The sequence below is a fragment of the Lepeophtheirus salmonis genome, chromosome 14 (assembly GCF_016086655.4).
Source record: "Lepeophtheirus salmonis chromosome 14, UVic_Lsal_1.4, whole genome shotgun sequence".
Taxonomy (NCBI): domain Eukaryota; kingdom Metazoa; phylum Arthropoda; class Copepoda; order Siphonostomatoida; family Caligidae; genus Lepeophtheirus; species Lepeophtheirus salmonis.
This window is the reverse complement of record NC_052144.2, coordinates 20,255,048-20,275,402: the sequence shown is the minus strand read 5'-3', so window position 1 is coordinate 20,275,402 and position 20,355 is coordinate 20,255,048. Positions and strand designations below refer to the sequence as shown.

Here is a 20,355-nt window from a genome sequence, read left to right as displayed (position 1 = left end):
TCTCCACCGATTTGGCCTTTCCCATAAAATATATACAGATATCATTCCTTTATTGTGACGATAAATTTTGGATACTTTAAGTTGAATCTTTGGCGCCTCTTATTCGTTAATAATGATAATCTTTTTTTTTTATAGAAATGAACGATCATTCGCCAAAGTATACAAAGTTATCCAGACTCCATTTTGAAAATAATCTTTTTACTTTTCTCTAGTGTTGTCATATTAGTTCTCATAAGTATAGGGGAAAAATAATTGACTAGTTTTATTACACAATCAAAACCTGGACTTAATACTAAATTCATCTTTAGGGGTTTTGGATCACTCCAGATTCTTCAAATTGATATACTTCACTAATTTATCTTCAAAAAGATCTATTGAAATGTGCTGTTGCCGATGGCACAAGGAAAACTGGCCTAGGGAAAATTGATCTTGAGAAAATTGCCATGGAGGAAAATTGCCAAAAGGAAAGTTTCCCGTATTTTTTTCAAACTTAATGATGAATAATAATACATTATAAATTCGCATTATATTATTTATGACAAATATTTAAATATTTTTGTTTGTTCCATCCCCCAAGGGAGTACCTTCAAGTTTGAGTAATATTATTGCAATACCATTCCCTTGCAATTTTTTAAATTCAATACAATCTTCTAAGAAATCGATCAAGATGATTGGTAAGGAGGGGATGGATAAATAGCTTAGGGCCTCTCAAAATATGGTTGAATACCCTCTGCCTTCTGATTAGCTCGGTGGTAGTATGATATTGCTAAAAACCATTTCTTATTCATTCAATACATCCAAGGAACCCCTCTAATACAAAAAAAAGTTCTAAGACTCAGGTTACACAGAGTACTTGGAGGTAGCCCTCCATCCTTACAAACCACTCTCAATTCATCCAAGGGACCCCTTTAATACCATTGAAAAGTACATTGAAGATATTATTTATGTGTATGTTACAAACAATTCTGTTTAAAATCTATTATAAAGAAGTACACAGGTTCTTGAATTTTGTGGGGTATCATGAGAGTCACGGAGGTTCTAAAAGGACAGGTACGGAAGTAATACTAGACCATCTTATGGATTGTACAAACTACAGAATACTCTTCTCACTCCACGAAAGGGTCTCACACTTTCAATCTTTAAAAAATTGCATAATGATTAAATAGCATTTGCCAAAAAAATGTCAACAATATGTGCGTGCTGAAGTAATATTATAGAAGTAAACATTGAATTAACATAGCCTATAGGATTGAAAAAAATAATAATTTGGAAATGTGAGACATGCACCCTATTGATTGGACCCGTGACACTTGTTTTTTAAAACTACCAAGAAGTCCACGCCCACCTCGAGGGCTTGGAATTATTTTTTGATATTGGAGGGGTTCCATGGATATATGTGATACTTTGTCTGTGATTTTTACCTATCTAACACTACCCCCAAGAGCCCGATCAATCCGAGGGTATTGAACTAGCTTGTTTGGTTCAAGAAGTTCCTTAGATTTATCTTATTCTTTGGCGGTGGTTTTTAACAATCCCACACTACCCCCGGTGGCCAATCCGAAGGCAGAGAATATTCAACCAAATTTTAAGAGACCCTAAGATATTTATTCCCCCCCCCCTCTTCCTAGATTGGAATAATATTAATTGAAGGTAATCATGAAGTTTGAACAAAATAATGGAAATTTTCTTAACTGGCAATCTTTCATGGGCAATTTTCTCCAGAGCAGTTTTCCATGCACGGTTGTCGATGAATGATTATATTAATATAAGATGTAATAAAAAGAATCCATTATCCTTAGTTGATTTTTTTCCCCATAAATTTTTATCTCATTGGCAATCAAAACAGTGCCTACATGACGCATCTTTGACATAAAATTACTAAAACGGAAAAGAAGAAACCAAAATTTGCATGTGATTGGCTGTTTTCTATTCACGTTTTCAGCCACTTGGCATACATTTTCACCTTGTTCATTAAAATTCTTTATTGAGAAAATACCTTTAATTAAAACTGAATAGCTGTTATTTTATAAAACAACTGAATAGGAAACATAAAACTATACTAAAATGGCCGAATATTTTTTATAGGTATCTAAGGGGTAACTCATCGATAACTTGATTATTTTTTACATTATGTTTACCACCTTCTCCTCTTTGTCGACAAATGGGGTTCTTTTTTTTGTTTCTAAAAGGACCTTTTTTCAAAGAAAAGGTCACTCTTTTTTCAATAAAGAAAAATGGCAATCCACTTTTTATATTTCAAATTTTTGTCCCTTGTTCCCAATGATGTCATTTATACTTTCCTAGAATATTATTAAGGTCTATGTGCTTTTTATATAGACCCCCTTCCGAACATAGATATATATGACTTTAGGTCTTACCTCCCTCCCTTAGTGAACTGAGTAAGAAAGAAACTCCAAAAATAAAATGTATTTAATTACGAAATGAACAATAAATAATTTTTTGTCATATTTGTTTAAGCTATTTCATCCGTTTTGCACTCGTAAATATCAATTAAAATACTAAAAATATGGAGTTTGGGGTTTGAACAAGATATAATTTATTATTCTTATAGTAAAATCATAAAAAAAAAAAATTGTAAACAAATTCTATAGAATATTTATCTATTTATACGAATTTTATGAATCAAATAAGTAACATCAGGTTGCATCTTTATAAGCATAACTTGTACGCCCTAATTCTCACATTAAAAAAAAGAAAAATCCAAGGAATCAAAAAGAAAAACAAAAAAATGACTTAAATGCATTTAACTGCCATGCATGGAAGACATTGGGAATCATCTTCTCGCAGCCCCAGTCGGCTCCACGATGGCTTTCTGGGACAATCCCACGCTGAACTGGCGCTGCCATTTCAATCATCTTTTGGAACTGTGTGATCATGGTCGTAACGAGGACAATTTTTTTCTTAGCAATTGTCTACTAATTATTTGTTATACGACATTTCCTCATAGTAAAATTGTAAAAAAAATGACACTTATCCTCTTAAAATTTGCATAATTGAGATGAGTAAATAATAACGATACTGAAAAGACTTTAATGATCAATTATAGATTTAAAGGTTTAAAAACCGTTTTTACAAATCCAGGGGGTTATGTTAAAGGATGTTTAAGTGGCCATGATGTTCTGAATGTCCCCTAAATAAAAAATATATAATATATTCTTAATTAACTTTTAAATTACCTGTGAATCAGAGTCTTCTGACATGTCAGCTATTTGCTGAATGTAACCCTCTGAAGCCTCGCTTGCTACAGTTGCTGTTCTCAATAGATATCAGCAGCTGCAGGTAGGCGACAGCTAGGTGGGCTATGCTGGCGCAGCAGCTTGGCAGCAGCTCACAAAATGATGGATTTATACCCGGAGGCATTTCCTCACGGGCTGAATCACCTGAAATGTGGAAGAAATATATATATGTATTAGATTTCAGTTGGTTTTTCATTTTTTGTATATACATAAAAGAAGCTTAACACACATCTCTATAGTGAATTTATATTATTACATATAGCTGTATTTGAAAAAAAAAAAAAAAAAAACACGTTACAAATTTATTAGAAGATTCAAAGAAAAAAAGAATTTTTATACATTCTTTTCTCTGTATGTTTTTTTTTGTTTTTATTATTATGATTCTTTGTAGACACAAATATACAAAAACACATACATACATACACTAACCGTAATAAAAAAGCGAAGAATTCTTCTAGTAAAAATAAAATAGAGTTTGAACTAAATATATGTGTATATATTATTAATTATCCAAAGTTCGTGCACTGAACCGTTATTTCAATCCCATATCCTTCTTCCATTTATATATATATATATTTTATAAAAAGTAACTATTATATCTTTGTATAACTTGATAGAAATTTAAAACTTAATTATTTTTTTCTTCATGTGATATAAGAAAATATATATATAAAGTTGTAAAAGTTTTTAACCTAATAAATAAATAAAGAGTTGTAAGTTATTTTATCCCTGTCATTTTTACTCTAATATCTGTTTCCTCTTTTTTTATTACTTATTTATGACCCCATGTTTTATGAAGAAGGAAAAAAAAACTTTTTTAAATGCTTTCTGATAGAAAGGGCCCGTAATTTTTCCATTGATGCATACAAAATGGAGACCAATAGCATGACTAACTCGCAAAAAACGTTGTTTTCATAAAATCAAAAGAAGACAAACAAAACAAATTTGTGATATGATTAAATACTATATTTAGATAAGTTTTTTTATTAATAAATGCTCTCCTTAAAAAGCAATAACAGACTCGTGAGACAACGCTGGCGAAGTCCCTGTTCATGTCGTACGACGCTGTCATGTTCCAAGCTCGAAGCAAATCCAAAAATGAATGAAAAGTGCGGCACCCGAACCTGCAAAGTTCGGGGTTGGAGTTCTGGAGGAGGGCTACATGGAGGCAGGCCAGAAGTGAGCTATATTTTGGCTTACGGAGATGTAACTTAATTATATTCAGATGGATTCTGATGTTGTAGGGATGGAATGCCAAGTCAAGATGTACAAGTATCGAAAATTTTCAGAATGCAGATAACAATTTTTGTACGGGAAGCCGTACAAAAATATATCCCAACATTTAAACAGTTATTAGTTAATTGCTCATCGTTAATACATATTTTACTACTTATTCTGAATAACTTTTTTTCACTGAGATGATACTTTGACGAGTACTTATTTATTTCTAGAGTAAATTTGAAATAATATGAATACAACGTGTTCTAAAATGGGGTTGAGTTAAAGTTGATTCCTTGATTTGTCCATCTCCTTACCTTTGCTTCATCAAAGGTGACTTCCATAATGATTATAATTTCATTCTAAACTCTCCCTTTTTCTCAAAAGCCATTAGATGAAACTGTCCTAAGTACTTTTTTCATCGCACTTAAAAAGAAAGACACAAAATCTTGTAATAAATTTTCTTTAAATCTTTTTTTTTCCTTCTACTTCTCCCTTTTTACACTTCCCTCATCAACCCCTATCCTATATGACTTTGTAGTGTAAGTACACATAGATATAATCGTAGAAGAAGGGCTACTAAATACAGAAACAAAGAATACACTTATATAAAGAAGAAGAATAAAAATTCATTTTTTTATGACTATAATCTTAAGGAGACGATAATTACTAATTACTTCTTACTCAATGCCTGTCTCTTCCTTCTCCTTTTACGACCTCCTTTTGTTCTACTATTAAACAAACTTTGACAGTTACGAGTACAGTTAACCCTCGTGTTTACTTTGACTTAGAGAGTGCTGTGTAAATATGACACATTCATCTTTGCAATTGAATAATTACTTTTATCAACCTAGTTAAACAAAGTTTATATTTTTTCTTTAATTTGTTTTTCACCAATAATACGGCAAAACTTACAGATCAATTTTGATCTTACTTGTATGAATATTATAATAAGTGGTCAGAAATGTTTCCGACCTCATCGTGAAGATGAGGGCATTCGTAAATAAAAGCTAGTCACATCTATCTAACATCTTTGAACTGTTACTTACCAAAGTTTCAGCCATTTTGGACGTGCGGTTGTCATGTAAAAGTCGTTTGAGTGAGTTGATGAGATTGGTTTTTTTTTTGAAAATGGAAAAAATCGAGTATTTTTCTGTTGGTGCAGTTTAGACGCCGATTAATTACTGAAGATAAAACTTAGATACAGCATTATACGCCCAAACATAAATACTATCCAAATAGTGGACTGAAAATATTTTCATCAAATGAATAGGCAATCAATCACCTTTGCAACCAATTATTTTGCAGAAAAAAATGCCGAGTACTATTTGGAAGGGTTACTAAGATCGGAGCATCACTGGGAAAAGTGTTTAGAGTTACAAGGAGACAATATTGAAAATTAGATTTAAAAAAATTACAAAAATGGCTTGTATCTTTGTTAGGTCGGAAACTACTCAGACCATCTTTTTTTATGACCGAGGAATTTTGAAAGGTCAAGGTCATGGTAAAATAAATTGTTAAAATTCATAATTGACAATAATTTTGGAAAATATTGAGGTACAAAGTACTAATTGGTGTCATTTTTTTGGTCAATAAAGATGCTTTATGAAGCAAAAATTTAAGCTAATGACAAAAGGTCAACGTAATAAAAAAGGTCAAAAATGGAATATCCACTATCACTTTTGAATAAATTGAGATACAGAGCTAAAATCATCTCTTTGTGGTACACAATACATATATAATATATATTAAAGTAGGATGCAAAATATCATATAGTATTATAATTGATAAAATTTAACAGGCTCAACCCTTCATATTTTTGACTTTAACATAGAGAGGAAATAATATACCCTTTATGAAAAATTACCATAGGCGGAGGTTTGCACTCTACTGAGTGCCCATTCTACTTAGTTTTTTTTTGTATAAAATGTATGTCATTAGTTATATATCGCTAGAAATATAACTATAATAAAGTGCTAATAACAACCTTTTGGTTGAGAGCTATTTTGAAAATTCCACAAGGATGGATGACATTTTCCTTAGTACTTTACAATGAAGTTTTTTCCCATTCTGTTCAGCTTTTCAGGCTGCCCTGTTAAAGGCTTGTCTGAACTACTTTGTTCTTATTTGTGGTGGCTCCATCATAGAGAAACTGAACAGGCTGGCTACCTCCAATTGCTTTGCTACTGCAGTCACACTAATTCCTGCTTGAAGAAGGTCATCAGCACCTTCACAAGTAACTTATTGTATTATAAACAAAACGAAGTGTATTGAAAATAAATAAAGTGTCTAATGGATTTTTCTAAACTAGTCTTGAATAAAGTACTGCACAAGAAACAAGGTAAAAACAATGCTGTCTTCATGATATGGTTTATTTATCGGATCTCTGGATTTGCCAGTTTTTCTTTTTTATCCTTGTTTCGTTGACCTAATGTTAATTAAACATGCAATGGTCGTTCTTTCTTTGTGTTTGGTGTTTTTTTAACCAGAACAAGATAATAATATTTCTATTGTTTCATAAAGTTATGTGTATTGTTGATCCCTATAAAAATACTAAAAGAAATGAAGTCCTATCAGTACTTTTCAGTCCTAGGGCTTGTCCTTATCTCTCTTTTATATTAACTACAACAGCTGAAATGACGTAGTTAATAACTATGTCCTTGAAACTGTTCGGCAGGAATATTTTCAAAGGTACAAGATACGTAAAGCTTAAAGTAGAATGCATGTGCCTATAACGGCTACATCATTCATTATTTTCTTCGTTTTTATATTTTTAATCCTAGCTAGTCCTAAAGTACCAAATAATCGATCCTTTGTACCGTTGAATGATTAAATATATCAGATCGATAAAAAAAGAGTGAATGCTGGGGGAGGCTTATTAGGAAATCAGTCCTAGGAACGCCCCAACACTATATATAACTTATGTATACTGCAATACCTTTAAATGTCTTAAACTCTCATTTAGCTTTATATATATACATTTATAACATAAAAAAATACAGTTACTATGATTTGCTACATAAATTTAAAGCAGAAAAATACAACCCATACATATAACACAAACACAAGATGGAAGGATTTTTTTACAGTCTGAACTATTTGTACTCTTTGACGGACTATCATCCTCATTATCTATCACCCAATTATTATAATAAATCCTTATAGACGCTGCGAAGTGTACATAACATAGAAAAAGCTCATTCTCATAAATAAAAAAATGAGTGATATTATTTGAAAGGCTATATTGATAGAAAATCAAATCTCCTAAATTTAATGAAGACTCTAAACTTAGCATACACTCTTGAGCATTTCAGATTATCCAAGAAAATTCATTATTTTATGTACATTTTGGACAATGGGCAATGCAGTTTTGAAATCAAAATTACTGAAACGGAATCGACAAAACCAAAATTGGACGTGGATGGCTGTTACAGTATCAGGACCATGAATACTATTCTCATTTTCCGACACACAGCTTGCGTTTTCACCTTGTTCGAAGAAAGACTGTTACATATGATGTATTTTCTCTTTGCTGGTGTCCATCTTTGACGTTTAATCAATCAATACTGAGTCCAAGTATCACCATTATTTGAAACTTTTAACAAAAAGTCTCCTTGTTTTATGATTCAGCCCGATTTAAATTTAAATAGTTTTGGTTCAACTTCTGAATACTTTTATAACACTTATATTTTTTAGATGACCTTCATATACACTAAATTTTGGAATTATATATATATATAGAAATAGATACATTTTTCCTGGTTAACTTTTTAAAATAAACACATTTGGTGTAAGCAAGTGAGTTTTTTTGTTTAAAAGTTACAATTTTAAATTTAACAAATAATTGTTAAATTTAAAATTTGTAATAAAAAATGTAAAGTAGACCAATCTATTCTGAAATTTGTAGATATACATATATTAGAGAGGTTAAACACAATAGACATATTTACTTTTATTTAATATTTTACACATAAAAAGAAAATAAACTCATGGTGGAAAAAGGGCGCTTTGATCCAGATATTTCGAGATCCATGACTAAATAATCGAATTATAGATACTATCGACGTGATTTTGTTTCCCTACCCCCCCAATCAGTTTCATGTTGGTGAACAAATCCCTGCAAAATAATCCTGCTGATTAAACTTTGATAGGTTGCCAACCTGTCATTTAAAGGTTGGCAACCTATCTACCTAATTCTATATACGCAAATTAAAAGTATATTAGCAAGAGACAGAGAGAGAAAGAGACTCGTAACAGGGTAGAAAACAAATATAACCAAACTATAGCGGGAGCAACAACAATAAACTTTTTCTTCATCTTTTTTTACACTGAGGGAAAAAAATTAACCTAATTTGAGATACAAAGCAGCAGTGGTGGTTATACCAAATACGTACTAGGAAATAAAACTTTTATTCAAATTGATGGATAGGGAGGGAGTCACAAAGAGGAAGCATATGTATATGTTTTTTTTGGAGAAGAAGGGAAGTTATAGAAGCTTATTGATTCACCTCATAGATCATGATGGATGGTCATTGGCAGGGATGGTCAAAATGTAGAGGAACATAGCAGTTTGTGTCCTGATTATAAAAGGAAAAAAGCCTATCGCTTTTGTTTCATTCTTTGATTAATTGTCGTGTTGACGACAATTCTTTCCCAAAGTTAAGGAATTTCTACCTAGTTTTGACGTAACTTAAAAAAGAAAAGCGTATTAAAATAATAATATAATTGTTTTAATTTAATTTTACAGTATTTTCCTTTCACTTATGATAATTTATATGTTGAAGGTTCTATTCTCAATAGCCTTAGTACATTTTCTCCATACATATAACAAGCTGCTGATGTTAACAAGAATCTTAATTTATTAGTACCATAAGTTTCACTTTGACTTTCTTTTTGCGCTCTACGAAATTGCTTGTACTTTGCAATAGGTAGAAGTTACATGATCTTGTATTAACATGTTTGTTTTTGGGTTTTTTTTACTCCTTAGGGCTGGCTCAAAAGTTATTTCTGATATTAGTAAATAATGCTGTGGTACAATTTTGTTCTAATACTACCAATTAGTATACATTATTGCTATCATTTTATTTTAATCTATTCATAAAACGTATTTTTAAATGTTAATGGACAAAATATTTTGATTCTTGTTTTGGATAATACTTACTAATTAGCAAGGCTGGGGATTTGGTCTCAAGTCTTTCGACTTGACTTGGACTTTAAAAGTCATTACCTTTTTTTTCATTAGATATAAAGTTATCTTTAAAGTATATTCAATTTCCTGAGAAATTGAACTGAACTTGATGAAAATATTCTAGGACTTTGACTGGTGAGTAAAAAACTTGAGACTCGATATGGATTTGCAGTATAAGAGCTTGTGCCTACCGGTTTGATGTCTAATTTCCATTTAAAAAATTTAAATAACATCCATAATAATAAAGCAACATTTGTTTCGATGTTTGCCGATTCTTCATTTTTCACCTTTATTGCTTGGTCTAAGATAGCATTGAGCAAAGAGGGTGTGTAGCTATAGGGGCCTCATCTCAAAAAAGAAAAGAAAACGAGAGTAGTTATTAAAAAAAATGAACATTTTTTTGATTATATATAGCAACGAGCGTGGGTAACTAAAACTCAGCACGACATATTAAAAAAGAAAAGGTTATAAATTCTGGTCACTTTTGTCGTATAATTTTTGTTTGTTATACTGGCCTTCTGAACAATTTTTTTTATTTTCTCATTTTTGAGGAGAGAATGTCTTAGTTTTGAGTAGTACGTGTGAGTATGCTCATGAATAACAAAGAATAAAACTTAAGATTTGCTCGGGGAGTGATCTTCTATATTAATAAAGTAATGTTTGTCTATCCGTAGACGTCTAATAACTCAAGAAATACGGGGTACTAACATTAGTTTTCAATATATTGAAGATCTAAAGGAATTTCAACCATTGCAATATACAAATCATAGTTACTGGTAATTTCATTTTTGATTGCACCTCGTACAAGAGTAAATTTGAACAAAACTGCAAATGTATGTTACATAATCTGTCCATACTTAATATATCTGCCCCATAGCTCAAAAAATCAACCCACCAACATAAGGGAACCATCCATTAGAAAAAGAAGAAAATTAGTGCAGCAAATTTTTACTATTAATTAGGTATATTAAGAAAGGGAATGAGTTTTTCGTGGGTAGAAAGTTAATGCGGAACTCTTTGTATATTGTTTTAATGTTGTAGGTTTTGTAATGAGGAATTCGATGCCTTTTTCCCCTTTCTCGTTTCTCCCCTACTTTTATTTTGTACACATTTACAAAAACTTACATATTTTCAAGTTTCTTAAAAGGTGTAGGGGTAATTTGCATATAATAATATAATCCAAACCAGGATTCAGGACATAAAAGGAAACTTCCTTTTTGTTAAGCCTTCAAGTATGTACTGTACATACTTGAACGACATAAATGTACATCCACATAGACCACTTACTCCAACTTAACTTTTTATCTACATGTATATATAATAGGTAATTGAATTAGTCTGGGACAACCCACCCCATTTTAGTTTATTTTAGCCTCTTTCCAAATCATACATACGTACATATATATATATATATATAGCATTTCTACGTTAAACAACATATGTTCATATTACAAAACAAATAACATTAACCTAAGAATGCTTTTACAGGGTTGTCCGTACGGAGTGGGCTGGAGGGGCTTTAGCCACACCCTAAGCTAAGGAATTTTTGCTTTTTATTACAAATTTAAGTATTTGAATTATTATTTTTTAAATATTTAATATTTGAGATTTAATTTCTGATTTTTATAGTAAAAAGCTGTGGATTTCTTGAATTTTATTTCCAAAAAAATTAGTTTCTGGAGAATAACAATGGATTATTGAAATTTTTTTCGAAAAAAATAGTTTTGTATAAAGTACTTCAGTTTTGAAATTTTTTTCAAAAAAATTTAAATTCTTGAAAATACCTATAAATTTTTGATTTTTTTTGCAAATACGTATTAATTTTTGAGTTTTTTTGACAAAAATTAAATATATGAATTCTTATTTTTGGATTTTTTCTCTTAAAAATGTAATTATTTAAAATAGCTATAGTTTTTTTTCTAATAACTGCACATTTTTGATGAAATTAATAAAAAAAATTTCAAAAAATTTGATTTTTGAGAAAAAATTTCAAAAAATTTGATTTTTGAGAAAAAATTTCAAAAAATTTGATTTTTGAGAAAAAATTTCAAAAAATTTGATATTTCAAATTTTTTCTCAAATAAATTAACTTTTCGATTTTTTTTCTGAAAAATAAAATAAAAAAAGATCCTGCAGACGCCCCTGTTCTACATGAGTACTACCCATATCCCTGTACATTAGGCCAGTTTTTTGTTAACTTTTCTTAATTTTGATTATGGCTGGTACAGGAAAAGTTGGAATTTGTCAGGGACAACACTCATGGAAAGTTTTCATTTTCCTACAATATCATCTTCAGGTAACACATTAACTTCAAAGTTTGAAAGGATATAAAAGATCTTTATTCCTAATAGCGGATCATCAAATTTTCCCTCATAAAAATACAAAAAATTAAAATTTGTACATAGTTGTATACATAAAAATATACGTTTATTTATTGATTATTTAATCAAACCACGATTTATGGAAACATTCATACATTGAATCAATACGTTTTGTTATTCAACTTTTTCCGAATTGGATTACTGCTAGTTCGAAAAGTGGTGATATAGTTAAAAAATAACTTATGCACTATGTCATTGTACTATAATATAACATTTAGGTAGTAAATCTCCTTCAAAGTTTGAAAGAAGACAAAAGTTTTTTACTTTGTCAAAAACAAAATAAAAAAAAATACAGCAATAATCATTATTTTGCATTTATTAGTTATTATAAACATTATTCTAACCTATTATAAGCATTAATAAAGTTTTTTTTTCTAAGCTACCCTTTGGAGCAAAAACAGATAATAGCGTAAAAAAATTAATCTTTCCTTTCTGAAATTGTAATGAAATGATGAGCACCATACGCAGATCATCAAATTTTCCTAACTTTTTCTTTATTTTTTTTCTCAATAAGACTATTTTAGAAAACAAAAGTTTTTAAATACTTTTTATATGTTAAAAAAAAAGTCTATCAAAATTATTTTATGCAAATTAACTGATATGTGTTCTTAGTTTATATATTCACTAAGCAAAAGTTTTTCACTTTTTTCATAATTCGATCGAGATGTGTGACCTGGAAATGACCTTGTAGCACAATGAAATTTTGCTTAGGTACTTTTTATACCATATTAAGGCTTTCCCACACTAGCCATTATCAAAATTAGAAAGGAAAATGAAAAACAAAGAGTCCTAGAATCCATATTTTCTTCTTTCCCGTAAAAAAATCCTAATTTTTCACTTTTTGAGGAATCATCCATTTTTATTAATTTTCAACATTAGAAAATAAAATTTGAAGCATATTAATCAATGCTTAGTAATTTACTTTAAAATGCATGGAATTCTTTTGATATCATTATATTATCAATTCAACCCCTCCCCCCACTTAGGTCATAGATCATTTTTCTTATATACAATTTATTCACTTACAGTTCTTAGTACCTTATTTGTATTTGGATACATTTTTCGTATATAATTCTTTGAAAAAAACATATAGAACGATATACCTGCTAAGTAAAAAGTTTAAATTTTTTTGTCAAAAAAAAAAATGTTCTGATTCAAATGTTCGATTTTATATCTTTGCATTTTTTTTTTAAACAATACATTTGGGCCTATTTTATTCTTATATATTATTGTATATAATACTAGGACAAACACACTATCTTAAAGATTCCCAATGAAAAATAGTTATTTATGTTAAAATTCTAAATTAAAACAATTTACTATAAACTATAATTATAAAAATATGTAAATTTCTATTGTAAAACCTCCTTGTAAACAACATTAGTTGTTGTTTCTGTCCATTTAATGTAAACATAATCAAACCTGCAGCTCCTTTTGGCACTTTTGAAAATGTAACATATATTTGCACATTTGAAAATTCTAATTTTGCTAAATATCAAGCGTTTTTTCAAATGTTTAACACTGTGATTTTTGTTTTGTTTTGTAGTTTCCATTTCTAACTTGCCATGCTCCGTCTTCAAGCATAAACATAATAAAGATTGAATATTCATACTTAGATTAACTCGTTCATCCTCTTCCTAATTAACTTTTTTAAATTTGTATAAAATATGTGTCCTTCCTTTTTCTGTTACGATGGGGGACATACATCACACACCCACATAAATTATTTTAATTATAAATAATAGAAGAAAAAATGACTCATAAAATCCTATTTTAAACTTAAGTTATCTTGTCTCTTTGAAAGATGTTATGATACCACTTCATTTGAGCTGTTACAACTACTATAATTTGATCAATCCTAGGACTGGAAAAGTTAATCAGTACCAGACTGATAGGAATGCAGTCTTTTTATAGTCTTCTAAAACTAATCCTTGAAGTTTTTAAATTTCTTATTTAAAAAAAAGAAAGCACTCCTACATAAAAATAGTCAATACAAGTGAAAGCAGAGCTTTTTGTAATAAATATCTACTTTAGATGAGACAGAAAGCTTCTCAAAAATGAAAAAAAAACTTTCTCATTAAATTATTATTTTTAATGAAAAAAGATAAATGAAGTATTTGTGTACCATGGATAATGCGCACTTTTTTGTCCTTTATGTAAAACATAAGATCTGAGTTTTTTTCAAATAAAAATTCATATTTGTATTGAATATATCACTTATAACATCCACCAAGTATAGTGCATTAAAATCGGTCCTACGAGTACTAAAAAACTCTATAATCACCTCATATCTTCCATGACTTTATGCCCTCAAGAACTACAATTTGTATGATTTGTTTAGTGATAACACAATGTTATACAAAAAATATATAGGATTTGTGAAAAATATGCACTTTTTCAGTTTGAAAAATATTTTTCAAATTGTTTTTTGAACTAATATATATATATATATATAATTATTAGTGATTCAATTTTTATCCAAACAACATCCTTTTAAACTGGTTGGTTGGTTTGTTGTATCACCACATATCACCATTAAAAGTCCAAGAAAAACAAACCAATGAGTAAATGTTTTATTAAATAAGAATTCAAAATATCCTTGGGGTGAATACATCGCTAGCAGGTATGTCAAGAGTTACCTTTTTATTTGGTATATATGTAATGTAGTTTTTCTTGCAAATTTTTTGATCGATGTATGTAACTAATGTTCTGTTTTTACGTCCTCCAAAAATATGTTAATTTTAATTTGTATTTATCAATTAACCCTGCTCCTTTTGACAAAATTTATTATAAATCATGTCTATATAATTTTAATAACATTACATAGATGAAATATAAGTACTTACTCATTGTAGAGGAGACCAGGGAAATTACAAAACCCTTTGCTGTTCGGTAAATTGCTCAAAGTTAGTTTGACATACGATTAACTACGAATAATGTTCTTCATGAAACTACTTTAATCCCTCAAAACTGTTTTTATCCATTATCTAAAGATTTTTTTTTCTCACTATGATTGACATTATATTATACAATTGTGATCTAAAGTTTATGACTCTAGCTCTTCTAATATTCGAGAAAAAGGGTCTTTTAAAACTGTGCCTGCTCTCCCTTATTCAAAAATAGATAAAGTTTTATACTTATAAAGTGTGAAAATAAAATGAACTTTATTTTAATTGAAAAGTATTTTTGTATAATCATTATCAATTTTGTTGATGATATTATTATCATTTCTCAAATAAATTTTTATCCAAGTTCTTCATAGAGTTGGAGATTTGCCAACCATTTCTTTCTACAAAATCTTTTTTGTAAATCTATGTTATAATTAAAAAATGTATTACTCTCTCTAATATATAGTAGATAATATTGGATTTTGAGGAGTTACTTGGACATGAAGTTGTCAAATTTAGAAAAAATTCTTTGGCTCAAAATAATAAAACAAATCATTTAATCCCAGACTAAAGAACTAATAAAATAACAATTTAGTCTTTATTGACTTATCACTTTGATAATAATTACCATAGGGGGAGAATTTTAAGACTTTACTTGAACTCAAAATCAAAAAATTTAGACTTGTTTTGGACGTGATGTCATTTAACAATGAACTAATTCATCATTATTAAATTTTTTTCTATTGATATAATATAATGTTATTCAAAGTAGATAAAGTTTTATAGACAAAACTCCATTTGAGACAATATAACTAGCATAATATTACCTTATCACTTAATCAATTGAGATTTGGGAGTTTATATTTCTTACGTTTGATTTATTATAACTAATCAGTACTGAATTCAAGAAAAGCTATTTAAGATTCAAATCCGCGAATAGATAATGATTGACTTGAAATAAACTCAAAAGAAATATGAAGATTTGATTTTGACCCAAAAAAAACAAAAACATTTAAGGACTTCTTGAGCAAAAAATTTAAACCTCTACTACAGACTAGACACCAAAGAGTTAGTACTTTATTTTAAACTAAAAATATATTGAATTTCTCCCACTTTTGATAATAACCCTCGAATGTTAAAAGTCAATTTATAAATAAATTAACTATAGCTATAAGAATCAGGATCTGATTCTGTTTTCCCTTTTTATACGAGACATGTACGCAATTAGAAAGTGTATTCAACTACAAGAATAATTTATTATTTGAATGTCTTGGTTGGATTGGAAATCATTTTGCTTTATTCAATCCTAAATATGGAGTTAGTTTTTATTTATTATCTACAACTAATCAAGTCTTCATTGATATATTAAACGATTTTCTGTAGTGGGTTTTTTAAACATTTTCTTCCTTATGTTCAAAAGTATGCTATTTCGAAGTGTTGAAATAAATAATAATTCATTAAAAATGTATAAATAATAGTTCAAAATTTAACGACAAGAGCTAAATTTGGAAAAAAACACGACATACTTTTAGCATATGTAACCTTTCATAAAGGAGAAAAGTGTACTGAAAATACTTGTAATTATAAATAGTTGTGAATATTTAAGTTTCCAAATGCATTCTCCAAACAGATCAAAGCTATTAACCAAGGAGCGAAAACGAAAACGAGGTGATTAATACAACTGGTAAACTGACATTAAACCATTTTTGAAAACCATTCAGGGTTATTATGTATTTATTTTTAAATTATCAAATAAGATATTATTTGAGGGTAGTCAAGATCCTTAATCCAAGACAAAGAGAAATATAGATATTCAAAATCATTTTCTTTCTAGTCAATTTTGGTTTTGATTATAGAAATGCGACTCAGACACAACCAGGGGAATAAGTCACTTTCATCATCATAGTCCTAAAAATTATGAACAATATGGGTTTGTTATATATATGTGTATATGATACACTAAACCTTTTGGGCTAACAACTCCACTATCTAGAACCGCATGACTACTATATAATATCAATGATCTCCACATAATTTTCATTTGTATACTCATGTGCATTTAACATCAACTAAAAACACAGTCCTTAACTGTATTTTTAAATGTTCATGATTTGTATAAATAAGATAAAAATCATTAAATTTGATTGATTTTTTCCTTCTCATTGTTTTTGAAACCTTTAGGAACGGAATAACTATTTCATTGACTTTCTAAACATTATTATTCTAACAGAAAAAAAAAGTTTATTCAATTATATATGTACATATTTATATCTAAATTTCCATGAACTTTACTTGAAAGGTTGGTAACTTTGTATATTGGAATAGTGTATAATAAATAAAACCAGCGCTGAAGTACATGGGTAAAAATTCTTTCTTGGACTTGAAACCATATGAACTCGGACGTACAGTTATTTGGCATTTTGGTCCAAAGTTGTTTTTGAACACAGATTCTATTTTTAGAAATTTACGCTCCCTTGGATTTCTGTATTTTTTTACTTGCCTTGGTACAAGACCCAGCATAGCTATTCAAAGGAGTTGATATGCTTATACTTGTTGTCCGAGGCTATCAGGAACTATTTCATGAAGTATTCTTACTCTATTTAATTCGATTGTAATCAAAATTAAATATCAAACCAAATAAATGTTGTTTGGTTTACCGGTACGTATTAACAAGATGACTTGTCATTTACATAGGTGCAATATTAAACTGATATTGGAACTGGCACTTGCAGCATCATTACGTGCGTAGTTATATATATTTGCTCGAAAAACAAACATCAAAATATCCTTATTTTAGTAGAATTTGATCCCTTGATTCGAAATATGGCCTTAGTTTTTCTTTATAAGCCTCAAGGCCTTTCAAGAAGGAGTCAAGACTTTTTATTGGTGTGTTTTCTTCAAAATTAAGTATCTCAAATTAAAAAAAATCGTTAAACTCTTCCAAAAATTCACACGGGATTCTTAATATTTTTGATCAAATGAGTTACTAGAACCCTAACAGATATATTGGGTTCATGACAACACTAATAAGTACACATATATCACGACGTGACTTTGGTAACACAAACTTATACACTTTTAATGTTTTCAGCTGTCCTCGTTTCTGTTTCTTTGGTCATAATAGGTGTTTGGAACGCTGTTTGTTTGAATTCAAATTAGTTCTTGTCGTTAAGTTATGAACAATTATAATTATTTATTTCAACACTTTTAAATATCATACTTTTGAACATAACTGAACATTGTTTCTTGAAAAAAAAACAATGTAAAAAATATGAAAACTAACGTAAACCTCCAATCCAAAGCAGGAGAGATAACTATGCAGCAGGTTAATCATAGAGTCTATCCATAAGCAAAACAAAGGCTCACTTTCAAACTTCCTCAAAAGATTGAGATCTTTGACGCACAATTTATCTAGGCCTGTAGGAATCTTGTACATACTTGAAAGTACAGTGTAAAGGAAAAGTATGACTTTTGTAGTGATTAATTCGATTTTGTTGAAGTTAATTGTAGACAACTATCGAATGATAATTTCATAGTTAAAAATAGGAATTGGATAACAACCATTTTATTTTTGACCTTTTTTCTGTTACTTTTTGAAATAAATGTCACAGCATGGTATAAAAAATGACATTGAAAAACATTTTTTACAAATTAATTAAATTTTTGTAAATAAAAATATAGATAGATAGTAGGACGGGTACGGTAGGGAATTGTACCGCGGTTTGGTTGGGTAAATTTTTACCCTCTGGGTATACATATAATCATAAATTAAATATTTTGTTATTATAAAATCTTGATTTTATTTAATAATAGATTGAGATAGTGAGGTAAGATTTTAATCCAAAAGCATCCTTTTATATAAGAAATTATTTATTTATGTATTTTTTTACACAAGAAAGAAATAATGACTTACAAAATAATAAAATACATCCCAGTTGACTAAACCAAGTGGTATGGTGGAGGAATAAATTTCCCAATGTTTCCATGTTTGCTTTACTATTCCTTGTAACTACAGGGACATTTGTATAAAGCAAAATAGTCTTGTATATTACTGAAAAATGTAGACAAGTTCATTTTTTTTTTTTTTTCTAAAAAAAGTTTAAATTGAGGAATAATAGTATTATATAACTCGTTTTTATCTTATAGCAACCTTTGTTTTTTAGAAAAGTTATGTATATTTATGAATAATTTATATGTGAGAAAAGAAATTATAAAGAAAAAAATATCATAAAAGCTTAAAAAAACTATATTAATTATATTAAAAAACATTTTACAATTATACTGCACCATACGGGGAGGGTGTACCGCAGTTCGTACCCATTGTACTGTCCCTGCCCTAATAGATAGAGGGTGAATGACCCGTTTTCTCTATAGTTCTGCTATGGGGACAAGAAGATTGGGAGGTGGGAAGAGGGGGTGGTAGAGAGTAAAAATAAATAAACATATAGGATACTTGAATATCTCTTATGGGAGCTATAATAGAAACTATAAAATATATACTTACATATGTAATGCTTGTAATGAATTTTTCTTTTTTTTCTTCAAAAAACAAACAAGCAAATGTACATATGTATATTTAGGGTATATATGGTCGTGTATATAGTATGCATAGATACTCCTTTAAAGGTGTGTTCACAATATCATGTTTTCCTAAATATAGAAGAACAAGAGGAAATAACATAATATAATAATGACGATAAAAGACCGAAGGATGCATGTTACGAAAAAAGCAGGTTACTTTAGAAAGCAGGGCTCTCCTTATAGATATAATTTATATATATATAACTATATAATATGTATTACTAACCACAGGAAAGAAAAGGAAGAGGCAGTAGCAAAAACGGGGGGGAGGTTGGAAAAGCTATATCTTAATCAATATCATTATATAATCTATTTTAATAATTTATTTTATATATTTGAGAGGGAAAAGAGAGAGAGAGAGAGAGAGATGGAAAGACAGACAGACAGAGCGAAAGATTCTTAAATAGTATGTTACAATTATTAGTGGCTTGTCAGTTCTTATTTATTCGATCCAGTCCAATCTTAGGACCGGTCCTTCGTACTATAACTGATTCCAAAAAGAAGGAATATAGTTTAGTGGCGTCATTAAGGACCGAACTTTATAAGTTTTAGTACTTTATATACAAGACTGAACTGGAACGCACCGAGACTTATATGGACTGCAGTCTTTAGTCCTAAATAGGGACTGAAACAGCACTAACTATTATGAGAGAAAGTAAATTCAAGACAGTAATAATTTTTATGTACAAGGGCCACTTGAGGCGGAGGAAGTAAGGCTTAAAAATATATTTGTCTTTCTTAGTTCACTTGAAACTACGTAGACCTAAATAATATGCTGAAATGGCAAACAATGACGTCATAGGGAACAAGGTACAAAGATCTAAAAAAATTGACAGTTTTTT

The 20,355-nt window shown here is 29.2% G+C and overlaps 1 protein-coding gene across 13 annotated transcripts in view; it reads right to left on the bottom strand.

Moving 5' to 3' along the window:
- para (sodium voltage-gated channel paralytic) overlaps window positions 1–20,355 on the bottom strand; it is a 156,926-nt gene that overhangs the window by 67,546 nt on the left and 69,025 nt on the right. For 11 of the 13 annotated variants that reach the window (XM_040724503.2, XM_071893599.1, XM_071893602.1 and 8 more), the window contains one exon: window positions 3,198–3,401. The exons of the other annotated variants lie outside the window; for them this stretch is intronic. In XM_040724503.2, coding sequence (XP_040580437.1) covers window positions 3,198–3,221 — 24 coding nt within the window. In that variant the 5' untranslated portion in view covers window positions 3,222–3,401. The remainder of the gene's footprint in view (window positions 1–3,197; window positions 3,402–20,355) is intronic. 13 annotated transcript variants of the gene reach the window in all.